The sequence below is a fragment of the Vairimorpha necatrix genome, chromosome 1 (assembly GCF_036630325.1).
Source record: "Vairimorpha necatrix chromosome 1, complete sequence".
Lineage (NCBI taxonomy): Eukaryota > Fungi > Microsporidia > Nosematidae > Vairimorpha > Vairimorpha necatrix.
In genome coordinates, this window is record NC_088816.1 from 906,835 (window position 1) to 922,255 (window position 15,421).

The window sequence follows — 15,421 nt, forward strand, 5'->3', positions numbered from 1 at the left end:
TATTAGAAAAAATTGTATGGGCTTTAAAGACTCGTACTTACATTTATTTTCTGTTTTCAAGTTGTCAAATTAAAAATTTTATATTGATTGATGATAACTTTATTGTGTGCAGCAATATATGATATAAACAGTAAATATTTAATTTATTTCATAATTAATGTCAAACATAATTTCATCTTTCGCATTCAGAAAATTAAATTCATCAATTTCTATTTTGGCGTGTTTTATTAGGCGATCTGGGTAAATATCAAAATACTTAATTTTACTGTTTTCTGTGTATTTGTAAACATCATTTTTTACGAAGAGATTTTTAATATTCTGTATTGTGTCAGAATATTTTCTAGTGTAAAACTCGGAAATTCTCTTTCTTATTTTTCGCTTGGTCGACTTGCTTCTAAATTTCTTGGAAGATCTGCGATCTTCTAATCTATTAAATTTTTCATTTTGTAAATTAGTGATATAATATTGCCTGTATTTTGTTATAACTCTTTCTAATTCTGAATAATATAAATTAATAAAGAATTTGCTTATCAAATTATACTTTAAATAGTATAGTTTAAGAATATTTTCTATTTGGTATTTATTTATGTCTGTAGATTTGATAATTTTATTATTTTTAGGAATATGTTTCAAAGAGGTGACAATTCTAGTGTATGGATTGAACTTAGAACAGGATTTTTTATATACAATTCCTGGTGTATCATTTTTATTTGATCTATCGTCATTTGTGCAATTAGAATAAATTAAGCTATATTCATCATAATTAACTGAATTATCGGCTACTATATGTTTATTTTCCATTTTAGCGCCCATTATATCACGAATGCCTGTTGTATCTTCATTCATATTATTTATTACTGATGTATTTAGAATTATACTGTCTGTGAAAATATTACTCGACTCAAAATCATCTTCTTTATTTTCTATATGCTTATTTGTTTCTAAAGATACAAATTTATATTGTATATCTACAAACAACTCATCGTACGTAAAATCTGCGTACAAAGGGCTGCTCAACTCTATTTTATATTTAGTATTAATATTTTCAATATAACTTGGTACGTCGGATAAACTGCCCAAATCTACACAATCTTCAATAAACAAAATAAACTCTTTGTTTCTATATTCAATATAATAATCTTTTATATTTATACACATTCCTTTGTGCAAATTAATCTTAGAATTAGTAATTTGAGCTCTAATAAAGAAATCTTTATCTCTTAGAATAAGATCAGATTTGTGTTTTGATAAGATTATATCAACAATTTGGACATTTTGATGAGATTTATCCATTGTGTCATTTCTTAGAAGCTTGGTTATTGAATCAGAAAACCAATTTTTCAAGAAAAAGACCATTGGGATTATAGGGGGATATAGAAAAACAAAGAGAGGAGTAAAATAATATAGACGCATTGTGTAAGCAAATAAAATATGGAGAGAAAATGACTCAGACTTTTTTAGATTAGTAGACATGTATAAACTGATGATAAGGTTATGTTTTAATAGGAAAATACGATAAAACTATGTAAAATAATAAAAAGTCATAATTTAAAAAAAATGCTCATTATTTTTATAAAATCTTACTTTATGTGATCTTTTGGATTTCCAACAGACCATGAAGAATGTTTTAAGCTAAGCTTTTTATTATGCTCTAAGCCCCCGGGCATGTTTTCCTTTATGTTTATAGGCGAGAAAATATTGTACAATATTTCCTTCAAAATTCATAATAGAAGGAAGCGGCGGAATACTTATAGAATGGTATATCTCGTCCAGAGGAAACTAAGGATCAATAAAGGGTTATTTCTTGACACTTGCTATTTCAAATTTTTTTTTCCTATTTGCTTAAGAATGTTTGTAAAAAATAGTTTGTTTGTTAAATAAGGTTAACCTTAAAAAACTATAAATATTCTGGTATTTGCATGAATACAGAATGCCAAATTCTTATACACAAGAGAGTCGTACATGAAAAATATAAGCAAAAAATATATAGAGAATAAAAATGTAATAACTATAAAATAAAATTTGACTTTCTCTTGTATTAAGAGAAAGGAAGAAACCTTACATAAAGATCTGATGGACTTGTTTTGCGATCCTCATCTTTCTGATACTGCGAGATTCTTACTCATTAAAAACCCTCCATATAATTTGCTAGTGCAGCAACCTGCGCCGTATCCATTGAACTTTGTCTTAGAGGAATCGGTTATTATCTTTATTCTTATCTCTGTCCATAGTATACGAGCAAATATTTTATCGCACACGTTTTAACAACGGGAGCCGGGACATCATCGTACTAACTCAAAGGTGCCTGCCATCATCTACATCTTACATACATTCCTTATGCCGCCACGTCCCAAGTCCTTATTTTAAAGGCCGTGTCAACGACATAATCTGACGACAATTATGACCAGAGTGTCGCAGAATTATATTGGAAAAGGTCCACGAACCCTCTTTCCTCCACTTCGTCTGGTCTCTAGATTTAGCAAAATGATCCTTCATCGAGCGTATCCATCTCGAACCTTTTCTATCCATACAGTTGTTTACGTACAATGGCGTGTAATTACCTACATTATATATGACTTTAAAGTGCGTTTTTACGTTATACATGAAACTACTGTGGCTATACGCCTACATGTTATAGTACAACCTAATGATTGGCGTGAGCACATTTTTATACTTGGAAATAATAAATCTTAGCAAAAAACAAATTTAGTTTAGTGCATGACCGTTTAGAACCCGCATTGGAAATTTGAAAAAGGGAGAATAAAAAAAGAGACTTGCCGATTTATTTAAATAATAAAAGAATATGATTTATACATAGAATTTTCATCATTTAATGAGCTCAAAATAAATAAAAGGTACTCATAGTGTTCGTCCTGGTTTATTTTATCTCTAGACAGAATGTCTCTCTTAGAAAAAGCCAAATTCATCAATTTGTTTAGTATCGTATCGATGATCGTTTGAGTTTATAAAATTGATGAAGTGATGATTGTTTTATGATTTGTCTTAATGGGCAGCATAGCTTTCCATTGATAGTGGGACAATAGAACTAGGTAATACATTATCTTGTATTACTTTAAGAAAAATAGCCGCATTTCCTTTGGCCTTAGAACAAGTAAGGCATAAGCTGGTTCTGCATTATAAAATTTTTTTGAAAGAAACATTATTTTATTTCCATATTCAAAAAGATACGTCTGTTTTAACAAATTTTGTTATTACCAATTTTGCCATTTTCTCATAAAGAGTTCTTTTAAATTTTCAATTCGCGTTCGTAACGGTCATGCACCTTTAGTTTTCGGCAAAAATTTACCCTGAATATTGCATGTTTTAATACTACGTGTTCGACCTTAAGCTACTTGGCCTTTTACAAAAATATATAACAGAATTGTGGACCATGGTTTGACATTTAGAGATATTGGAAAGGCTTGACCAAATACAAATTAAGAAAATTGTAGTTCATAAAATCTCTAAAACTAAAAGGTCTTTAAGATTTACACATTTAGAAATTATTTAACTCTCAATATGATTAGGAAGACGCCCAAAGTTAATTTAAAGTTATTAATAAATTGAGTTCAAAGTTATTTTTTAAACATAAATATTGCGTCATTAAAAATAAGCATTAGTTTTTACAATTTTATGAAGTTTCCATTGATTTAAAGATAAAATTTTTTTATTTTTTTATTCCTAGGGCTTTTACACTAATACTGGTTAAGTTCTCGACTTAACCCCCCCCCCCACTCCTAAAAAATAAAAAAATTATTCCACAATTGTAAAATCTATTTCAGGAATAATATCATATGCTAAAATACTAAAATTACCTATTTCAAAAAATTCTACAATTTATCTAATAGATTTTCACGATATATTAATTTGAATCTATTAATGTAAATCTTTCTTACAAGATTCATAATAGTACCATGACTAGTTCCGCTTTTTCTTAGTTCTCTTTAGAGAATCGACCACATTCCCTCTATAGTCTGAGTATGCGCACCAGTTATATTATCAACAAAATTTTGGCTGTGATTCACAGTCAAATGTAGATACTCATATTCTACACAGATTGTTTGAATATCACCATAGCCGCGCCAACAATCTGTCACAATTGTGGTCCCCGGAGCAATTTTTCTTGTGATTAATTTAACAAGAGTAGCTCTTGTTCTATTTTCTACGATTTTAAAGAAAAAAGAATTCGCATCTCCTCTCACAACGCCTCCAACTGCCCATACTTGATATTGAAGAACCCTCCCCGCATGGTTTTTACTTTTTACAAGTAAAGTTTCATCAATTTCAACAATACAACCGACGCTGCCAATCGTTTGATTGTTTATATATGTTGAATAGCAGACGTACACGGCGTTATTAAAACGCGTAAACCATCTTGATCCCGTACATTTACCTATATCAAGTTCTAACGTTGCGGCCAAATTACTTGAACCTTTACCCATGCGCAAAGCAATGCAAAAAGATCCTCAATAGGCAATTTTGAGTTCTTAAAAACGCTTTGTTTCATTATGGTTCCTTTGTTAGAACATTTTGTACCATCACGTCTTAAATAACAACGATAGTTTTCAGTGTTGGTCCGATTTTGAGTCATTGGTATATTGCATTTATTGCACATAGGGACCCTCAAAATGTTTTTTTGCAATTAAAAATTGCATTAACTCATTTTTTTTATAGATGAGTTTTCTGAATTCTTTAATTCTAATTATGGGTCAAATTATTTATTTTTTTTAGGGGGGGGGGGTAAGTCGAGAACTTAACCAATAATTATATATGGCATACAGAGCGTAAGAAAATGAAGTTTTCAACCCCAAAATTGAATTTTCAATACTGTTTTTTAAGCTATACCTAAGCTTATACCAATCAATCTACAAATTCTCTGAGATTTATAGCAACATTTAATTGTGCTTTATGGAAAATTTGTATCCATGGCCAACGTATTGTTTCATTTAGGTTAGGCAAAGAAAGATTTATGATCTATTTCCCCGTGTCCAGGCCTGTAATAAGGGTAAAATTTTTTTTTAAAATTATCAAATAGTTAAGATTTTATGACTAAAAAAATATTAAGGCGAATAAATTAAACCAAATATTAAAAATACCTTAATGAGCTTTATTAAGCGCAAATATATTTCTTTATTTCACGGCTCGAGTCCAAATTCAAAACGTATAAAAATATAGAATGACCGGGCTCTGAATGTTGCGCCTCAAATTAATTCATATCAAATAGTGAGTTAATATTAAAAAACAAGTAAGCAGAATAAATGCTAAAATATATACGCAATATAAAATATAAAAGAAGAAATTTATTTTAAATTCTTTTAATATTGATAAACATACTCCCCTATTTGTTCTCCCACTTGATTTTCATAAGTTCCATAGCATTTTACAAATAAAATTGAGTTGTCGGTTCTCTTTAGTAATATTTGCGTCAGTGCACTTATAAAATGAGTCTGTACCAATCTTTTCATCAATCTTGCTCCGTACACAGATGAATGCGCTTTTACTACTATTTCCTCGGCCACTGCTTGACTTATTACGAATTTCATATTCTTTTCTTCTAGTCTCAAGTTGAGTTCATTGATTTGATATTCAAGAATCTTACTGAGGCAATTAAAATCTAACTGGTTGAAATAAATGACATTATCAATTCTGTTGACAAAAGGCGGCCCAAATCTCTGTAATACTATTCCTTCTAGTTCTGATCTTTCCTTTTCTCCTATACTAGGACTATTCATTATGACATGTTGACCGAGATTAGAAGTCATAATTATTACACAATTCCTGTAATCCACGACCACCCCCTTGCCGTCTGTAATTCGTCCCTCGTCAAGTAGTTGATACAAAACATTGAGCACAGACTGGTGGGCCAAATCTACCTCGTCCAAAAGGATGACATTGTAAGGCTTCCTTCTTATGGGCTCAGTAAGTGTGCCCCCTTCATTGTACCCGACATACCCAGCAGAGGCACCTATTAATTTAGTCACTGATAGTTCATTTCCATAGTCACTCATGTCGAGAACTACCATGTTCTTCTCATCATCAAATAATTCAGAGGCCACTGCCTTGGCCAACTCAGTTTTTCCTACACCACTAGGCCCTAAAAGTAAAAATGCCCCAATGGGCTTGTCTTTCCTTGCAAGGCCCACTCGCGACTGAAGAATTGAAGACACAATGGCATTGACTGCTTCATCTTGCCCAAATATTCTCTTTTTAATTCTAGTAGACATTTCTAATAATCTTTCATTCTCCTTCATAGTCAACCTCTTGACCGGTATTCCTGTCCAATTGCTTATCTTCTCTGCTATGTGGTGTGTCTCAATTATTTCTACTCCTGTCAATTTCTTAATTTCTTCTTCTAATACTGGGATCACATTCGTCTTCAAATCATAGGCCAAATATGACTGCCTGTCTCTTTCGGCTTGGATTAGTTTCAATTTTGTATCTTCTAATTTTTTACGTAATTCTTTTGCCTGGATTATGTCTTTTTTCTCATTTAGATAATTTTCCTCTAAAGGTATCATAGATTCTTTAATACCTTCTATCTTCTTTTGAACCTCTTCTAGTTTTTTATATATAATTTCTTTATCTTGTGTATTTTTGAGATCCATTTCTAAACTCGTCTTTTCTAATTCAAGTGACCAAATTTTATTTTTTGCCTCTAAAATTTCTTTGGGTTGACTTTCTAGAGAAATTACGGCGCTCGCACATGCACTGTCAATTAAATCTATGGCTATGTCCGGCAGTCTTCTATTCGGAATGTACTGCTTAGAAGATTTCGCAGCGTAAACTAAGGCATTGTCACTTATTTTCACCCCATGGTGTAATTCCATTCTTTCTCTAATTCCTCTTAACATTGTAATTGAATCTTCTATTGATGGCTCTCGTACAGGGACTTGTACAAACCTCCTTTCGAAGGCGGGATCTGATTCTAATATTTTCTATACTCGTCTTCTGTAGTAGCTCCTATACATTTGATAGACCCATTTGCCAGTCCTGGTTTCAACATGTTGGCCGCATCCATGGCACTGTCTGAAGTCTTTCCTGCTCCCAATACAATATGTATCTCATCAATAAACAAAATTACGCCCGGTGTGCTCTCTGCTTCTTTTATGAGATCCTTCAATCTTTGTTCAAAATCCCCTCTGTGGCAAGCACCCGCCACCATTCCGCCTACGTCGACATTGTAAATCTTAGCATTTTTTAGCCCTGGAGCTTCTCCATTTGCAATTCTCTGTGCTATGCCATTTACTATAGCTGTCTTACCTACACCTGGTTTACCAACCATAATCGCATTACTCTTCGTCTTCTTACAAAGTATTTCTATAATTTCTCTTATTTCTTGTTCTCTACCAATTACAGGATCAAAAATATTTTGTCTAGCTTGGTCGACCATATCAACTGCGAATTTTGACATAATATTTTCTGTATCATCAGCGTTGACATTGTCCATCTTTTTATCGCCCCTAAAGTTTTTTATCTTTTTTATTATTTCCTCTGTATTGCTAAGATAACTTTTTATATGGTCAAGATTTAGAATATTGATCAAAATCGAGTCAACAGAAACAAATTCATCATTAGTTTTGAATACTTGTGACAATTTATAAGACATTTGTGGCTCTACTGGTTGGCCTGCTTTCCCGAATGTATTGATTTTATTGATTATTTTGTCAGTCCAGATATTTGTTTCCTCTTTTGATAAGACCTTTCTTAGGATCGAATTCGAATTTTCTAGTAAGACATTTAGTAAATGTTCTGGTTCTAGTTGAGTGTTTTTATTAAGTTGTGCTTTTGCAATTGTTTCTTCAATAAGTTCTCTTGCTTTGTTTGTGAATTTTGGATTTGTCATGAGGTTAAATTTTTGAGTCTTTTTATAGTTTTATTTTTTCTAGAAAATTCTAGAAAAAAATATTTGCAGTTTCGAAAATTCTAGAAAAAAAATATGTCTCAATTTTATGGATAGAAAATTCAAGAAAAATTTATTTATGGAAAATTAAGATTGTGTCTAAAATTAATTTAAAGCTTTTTAATTTAAATTTATTAAATCTGGGCATTATTTATTTTTCTTGTATTAATTTTTAAATTAATACATGATTGTGTCTATCAAAAGTTAGTTTTAAGTAAACTGACAGTATATATTTTATAAGTTATATCTTACTTTCAGAAAATTAAATATGATTAATTTTAAATTAGTTTAAAATTTAAGATAGTAGGCTTTAATTTGTTTGTAAATATTATAATTGAAGTACCTTACATTTATTAAATCTATATATTATTAATTATTTTTAGAACTAAACAATTTGCTTTTTGACGCTGATTTCTGTTTTGACCACCCACGGACTCTGCAGGCTTTCATTAAAAGTCTTCTTTAGTGCCATGGTATAACATGTTATCCATATAAAAGATACATTTTTATGATTAATTTGCCTTTCTTGCAAATGTCTTTAAAATTTAGGCACTGGTAGTTAAAATTGTAAGTGCCTGGAAATTCCTAGACAACAAGTTTAAATTTTAAAAGGGATTCAGATTAGTGTTCAAAGCATTGTGTTGATACATAAAGAATCGTGCTAGATACCAAATGAGCGACATAAAGTTTTATGTTACTAAGATGTGTTGGAACTTTTCAAATGATGAAATATTCTTATAGAAATTTATACGATGATTTACAAAAAAATTGAGTTTGGGCACTAGGAGACTTACAACTAGTTGCAAATGTACCATATGGTCAGTAAAGATATAAGTTGGATTCGAGCCACTTTACATATAGTACTAAATTGGTTCTAAAAAGCCCTTGATTGATGCGCTCTAAGACATGATCTATCAAGCTAAAACAAGGAACTAGCATATTAAAACCAAGTTGCTTCGTACTCCTTATTCTACAGGATTCAGAAACATGCTGATAGAAATTTGTGGGGCTGGTTCCGACACAATCTTTAATGTAAGGGTTGTGTAAGGAGGCGTGTGCAAGATAAGGATAATTGTAGGGACCTTTGAGCTAGTACGATGATGTCTATTCTATGATTAATAAAACTTTGCGGTAATAATATTTGTTGTAAGTTCGATCGGAGACTTGAGATATTCATGGAAAAATATTATAATAACACCAAAGTTCAATAATTAAGGCAAAACTTGTTGCACGGCAAGTTTTAGGGAGGATATTTTAGTGAGTAAGAATCACACAGTACCAGTTGTATAAGAACACAGTAATGTGTCTTTTAGTCCCCACGTGAAACTGCTTCCTTTTTCGTATTTATAAAAAAATTTCAAAACCAAGAAATTTGAGTAAAAAGACTTGAAGTTTGATATATTGTCGCATATATTAGACTTAGATCTTGTAATAAATCCTAAGTATAACGAACAAATATTCTTGTATTTTTGTATTCGTCAACCAACATAAAAACGCTACGGCAATATAAGTTTATGTAAGATAATTATTAGACCATTTGGTGCTAAAAAGTAAGGAATTATACATAAGACCACACTTAGGAGAGGTGTAGAAAGCCAGTAAAATTCCGAAACTTCGCATGAGGCATTAGGAGCTCAAAAGTTTATATTCAAATTGCCTATTTGATAACATGTCTGTTTCATAATTTGGTCTAGACATGCTTCATGTTATCGCCCTATATTATAATTTAATTTCGGATAACAAGTTGAAACTAATTAAATCTTTAAATATGTTTGTTTAAATAATTATCAAAGTAGAAGTTTTCTTATTTTAAGTTTGTGTAGATAAAATATAGAACAATGAGAATTAACTCAAGATTTCTGATCAATGTGTGTCTCTTGTCGTGATAATTCACGGAAAATGCTTGCTTACTATTTCTTAATAATATCTTAAGGATAAAGCCACGGCTTAACTTCTTTTTATTTTTAAATTAATTGTATTTATAAAGTTATAAATAGATTATATAACTACAGATAAATATAAATTCTTAAAGCACGCTGCTCAAATAAAATTTTTGAATTTAACATACAAGCTAATAAAATTTGTACACCTACCTATGGAAACAGTATTTGTCGTCGATCTTGGAGTATACACATAATATTGGAATATTTATATTTGACAATACAACAATTGAACTTATAAATCTGTGATATGTACGTTATAATAGAAGAATTATATCAAAATCTGGGACTAGTTGTTAAGGTAAAAGGCTAATAAAAATTTTTAGGCACTTAATTTTCCGCAGAATATCATAAAAGAACGAAATAGCCCACCTATCGAATTTGAAATTTATATAACCTGATTTCAAGTAATGCCATTAAAAATGCCTACCTAATAATAAATCAAAAAGGGGTTATTTCGGCTTCTCTATGTAGTCTTTTTTTCAAGATTTTTTGGTATAAATTGATAGTTTGTTATTGGCCTAAATTAAATTATTCCTTATGAGAAGATTTATTGTTGGCATATGTTATTTAACTACATCATTGTAAAAAAAAATATAAAATTTACATTGACGAATTAAATTAGAAAAAAAAACATAAATACGACTTGCTTGCAAATCATGTGGCTTCTCTCAATAAATATAAGCCGAAATATATCTTTATGTAATGACTTAGGATGGAATAGTAACTAATTTTCTTCGCGCGCATACCAAAGAGCTCCAATTAGAACCCAGAACTGAAGTATAAATACAAACAAGAGTTCTTAAAATGACTTTTTAAAGCCTAACTATGTCGGTCAGATATGGGCTTGATACTGTTCAAAGGGGGGTATATGAGAGTCAAATATGTGAATTTCAGGAGGAACTCCGGGATCTGTCAGAAGAGACTGTAAGCGTATAATATTAAAAGTAATTAGTAAGTAAGATAATATAATATACCCAAAAAAGTAATTTTATTTTTTTACATTCACGAATTTTATTTTTGATAAATACAAATGTCAAATGCCCCTTTCATGGTGTCGTCCTTCTTAGAAAATATAAACACTCAAGAAATAAAAATAAGAGTCTTTTTTAAACATAAAATAGAAAATTTCGGATTTCTTGTAAGTGAAACATATAAAGACATAGAAGCCGGAACTAAGGTCGATGTTCCACTGTACATTGCTCAATTTCTAATAGAAAATAATCATTGCACACTTGTCAATCCAATCCTTTCAGAGGAAACTGAAAACGATTTGAAAGCCAACTCGTCAATAATTAATCTGAATTCTCTATACAAAGAATTTTACAAATTTATTGTAAATTTCAAATCTAATGATTTTGTTCTAAATATTATGTTTTCGAGGTATACTATACTTTATAAATTGATACTTAAAGAACAACTTGATGAAGATGACGTATTTATGTTAGACAATAGTGAAAAAAAAATTATAAAGATGGCAAGGAAAAAATATTTAATGTACAGGGAATATTTTATAAAAAGTTGAAACAATAAAAAAAATTTACTATTGTTCAAATTTTTATAATCAAAAAATTTTAAATTTAACTATATCTTTTATACAAATATGTAGGTGAATTTCAATTTTAACTCTATTTTTAAGTTTTTTTTCTTGCAAGTAAAGGTAGAAAAACCTTAAATAGGGACCAATTTGGGTGTGATCCTCATCAACTGGTACTGTGAGATTCTTACTCACTAAAACTTCCTCCATACTACTTGCCGGCGCAGCAAGCTCCGCCGTATCCATTGGACTTTAGCACCAGGAGAACACTTTCCATTTATGCCTCAAATCGCGTCCAGAGTGACCTCACAGCGGATATACTTAACGGGCATGGTTATCTATAACCCGAGAAGAGACATCATCGTTCTGACTCAAAGGTCCCTACAATCATCTGTATTGCACACACGGCTCCTTTCACGACCACATCACCAGCCTGGCATTTTTATTGGGCTGCGTTGACCACTAGTCTCTTACTAGTTTCGGCCACCGTGTTACAGAAACTTGCAGGATAGGGTCCACGAGACCTTCTATTGCCCTACTTCATCTAGTCTCCTAGTTAGCTCTATAATCCCACTCTATAGTGCGCCAGCCATGGGCCCAACTAGGCCATACCTATTTGATATTTTTATGTATCATTAAGTCATTACAAGGGTGATACTGTTTTTTTTTTGAGGTGCGTTTTTACACTAGATGCTAATCCCCTTGTGGCTGGACACACACAAGTTTCATTGAATCAACTTATAATTTCTCGTGGACATTTTCATCATCCGCATCATACAAAACAGGAACAATTTTGGCGCCCCTGGGAATCGAACCCAGCCATTGCTCAATGGAAACATCGCCTTCTACCACTGGGCTAAGGGCGCCCCTCTATTTTTAAGGAGAAAGGGAGAACTTCGATGTAGAACTTTCAATAACATATGCTAAAAAAATACTTTTAAGGTCTAATTCGACTACTTATTCTAATATATATATATATATAACAAATAAAATTTTTTAAATTTTTTATATTTCTAATATAATAGTGTTATTAGTATGTATAATAATCGAAATAGGAATAACCTCCCAGGATAATTTACAGAAAGTAGAACAGGAAAAACTAGAAAGTACGATATCTTAGCAAATGAATTGGGCCTAATGTACAAATTCAAAGTTCAAATAATATCATACGTCGGGGGTCGGCAACCTTTTTGAAATAAAGTTCGGAATGGGTAATTTCAAAATCTTAAAACGAAAAACGGGCTTAAGCTCAAGAAAATATTTTAGAAAATATAAATAAATGCTCTGGAAATTTTTTAAAAAAAAAACATTTTGTAGCGAAAAATACGATTATGTTTTTTTTCAGTATTTTTTCAAAGATAGACATCATCAACAAGTATAAATTTTTTTATATTAAAACGAAAATTATAATTAAATTTTTCTTACAAGAGTTTTCTTGAGTGATTAAAAGAATTGATAAAAATAATTTTAATGGTTTTATATAGATTTAATAGATATTGTTTTGACAAGAATGAGAAGCAACTTTCTTCATAATTACTACGAAAAGAGGTTTAAATTTTGTTTTCGATTAAATCTCGAAGAAATAACAAAAATTAACTACGTGTAGAGAAATACTAAGAAACAATACTTTTTAATGAGAAACTTGATTTTGCATGTCATCTGCAATTTGTCATAATTAATGATATAAGATGAATTGGCAGCTCTTAAACTGTTATCTAAATGTTTGTTTGTAAGTTGTGTTCGAAATTTTAATTTTAAATACGTCATATTCGAAAAAGAGCTTCACGATTATATGTGGTTTCACAATATGAAAATATTTTGAGTTGCACTATTTCTTAAAATGGAAAAACTATTATCTGAAACCAATTTCAAAAGTCCTTGTCTAAATAATGAGATTTTAAAACTATATCATTCTTCAAATTAATAATTTCAATTTCTAAGTCGTCCATGTTAACTATATGAAAAAAATTAGAAATTTTTACTGGTAAATCAGAATCAAAAACATTAAAAGGATTAACAAAAAATGGAATTAATTCCTCTAATGATCGAAAATCATGAAATTTTTTAAAAAACTCAATCAATAATAAATCTATTGCGCCTATGTACGTTGTAGGATCGAATTCATGAATACTTAAATTTATTTTTTCAATTATTAACTTAGTATTTTGAAAATGAGATAAGGATTTCTTCATCAAATGTATTTTAAAAAGTTCTAACTTATTTGCAAAAGAATTAATTAAGCTTATCATATCTGCAATATGTGAATTCTTTTGTTGTAATTTTAAATTTAGTTCATTAAATTTCATTGTGATATCCGCTAAAAATCCAAGATCTAATAGCCAACTTTTGTTTTCTAATTCTATATAAGTTTCATTTCTCATTGCAATAAATTCCTTTAGTTGAGGTAAAAGCTTAATAAAGCGTTCAAGAACTTTGCCTCGGCTAAGCCACCTTACTTCTGTATACAGAACTAAATCTTTTAAATCTGCGTTTTCTTCCTCCATAAGCAGCTTAAACGGCCTATTTTGAGTTGCTTTGGCTCTTATCGAATTTATAATTTTAGTAACAATTAATAAAATGTGTTTATTTTCCATAATAAGGAGAAAAAATAATAAGGATATATAACATCCCCCCTCCAAGACGGTAGTCTCATACTAGAACTCATTAATCCCAAGCAGACCTTTTAAATCATAATGCCGCTTTTTCACGATCCTACCATTTTCCAAACTAACTAAGTACGAGTCACCTCCGCAAACTTCCTTGATAACACCATATCCTAAAAACCTTCCTTTCTCATACTTACTACAACCCGATAAGTTCTCTTTCTTCGCTACCCTAACTCTCTGACCTTTATAGAATTTCTCTCTTTTGCGAGCCACAAACCTCCTACTATAAAATCCTTCAGGTCCATTCTCGATCATAACATGGCCCGTTTCGTCTCTTGAGGCCTCAAACGGTGTACATCTCAACCCTTCATGATAGCTGTTATTATAACGCCATATACATCTATTAACCTTGGCTTCAAAATCCACAGCATCATCTTTCAATATTCCTTCTCTTATGGTTCCTATTACCCTTTCCACTCTTCCATTACTTCTATGACTTTCTACGCTTACTTTCCTATGTAATACATTTTCCTCTGAACACCAATTCCTCATATATTCATTACTAAATTCTTTACCGTTGTCAGTAATTATTTCTACCGGTTTCATTCCTGATCCACACAACTGTTTTAAAAATCCTACAACCGAGCTTCCGCGTTTGTCCTCTATTACTTTTCCCCAAACGATCCTAGTATAATAATCAATCACGACCAACACATATTTCCCTAAATCTCTAAACTCAATCAAATCCAAAGCAACCTTTTCCAAATAAAATCTTGAACTAACAAAATCACAACCACCACTCTTTTTCCTATTATGTATTTGGCAAACTTCACACTTCTTTAAAACATCCTCGATATCCTTCTTCATACCCGGCCAATAAAATTCAAACTTCATTGCATAGTACACTGGTCCTAAACTTCTATGTCCCAAATTTTCATGAGCATTGACAATTAAACCTTCACGCAATTCTTTCTTTGGAATCTCCGCTTCTCTACCAGAGTCAAATACCCAAATTTCCTTTCCATCAACAACTTTAACATGCTTGTCCCATTTACCCTGTGCCTGTTTAATACTTCTCTCCTTATTCATTAGCGTTTTCTCATTTTCATGTACCCTACTCAGTGCATCTGCTACAACCATGGTACTAGGCTCTATATATTCAATGCTAAAGTCGAACTCTTGAATCTTTTCAATCCACCTGTTAATTCTATTATTGTTAAATGCTGGTTTATTTCTAATCTCGATCAATGCCTTATGATCAGTTTCTACCCTAAATCTTCTTCCGCGTAGTTCATATTCAAACTTTTTAATTCCCCAAAAGACTGCATACATCTCCTTCTCACTGATTCCATATCTCTTTTCCGTAGGCGTAAACTTTTTTGATGCCCACTGTACTGGTACCCAATTACCTTGATCATCTTCCTGCATTAAAACAGCA

General features: G+C 31.1%; 3 protein-coding genes across 3 annotated transcripts; 1 reads left to right on the top strand and 2 right to left on the bottom strand.

The window, feature by feature from the left end:
* Positions 1-138: 138 nt before the first annotated feature.
* Positions 139-1,356, bottom strand: VNE69_01146 (uncharacterized protein; the record flags this gene model as incomplete). Its single annotated transcript, XM_065472280.1, has 1 exon — positions 139-1,356. The coding sequence occupies one exon, from the start codon at positions 1,354-1,356 to the stop codon at positions 139-141; it is 1,218 nt and encodes a 405-aa protein (XP_065328352.1).
* A 3,959-nt stretch (positions 1,357-5,315) lies between these two features.
* Positions 5,316-7,843, bottom strand: VNE69_01147 (chaperone protein CLPB; the record flags this gene model as incomplete). The annotated part of the gene is made up of 2 exons (XM_065472281.1): positions 5,316-6,903; positions 6,942-7,843. 2 exons carry the CDS (start codon positions 7,841-7,843, stop codon positions 5,316-5,318), a joined length of 2,490 nt encoding a protein of 829 aa, XP_065328353.1.
* A 3,048-nt stretch (positions 7,844-10,891) lies between these two features.
* On the top strand, positions 10,892-11,365 carry VNE69_01148 (DNA replication complex GINS protein PSF3; the record flags this gene model as incomplete). Its single annotated transcript, XM_065472282.1, has 1 exon — positions 10,892-11,365. One exon carries the CDS (start codon positions 10,892-10,894, stop codon positions 11,363-11,365), a length of 474 nt encoding a protein of 157 aa, XP_065328354.1.
* Between the last annotated feature and the right edge of the window lie 4,056 nt (positions 11,366-15,421).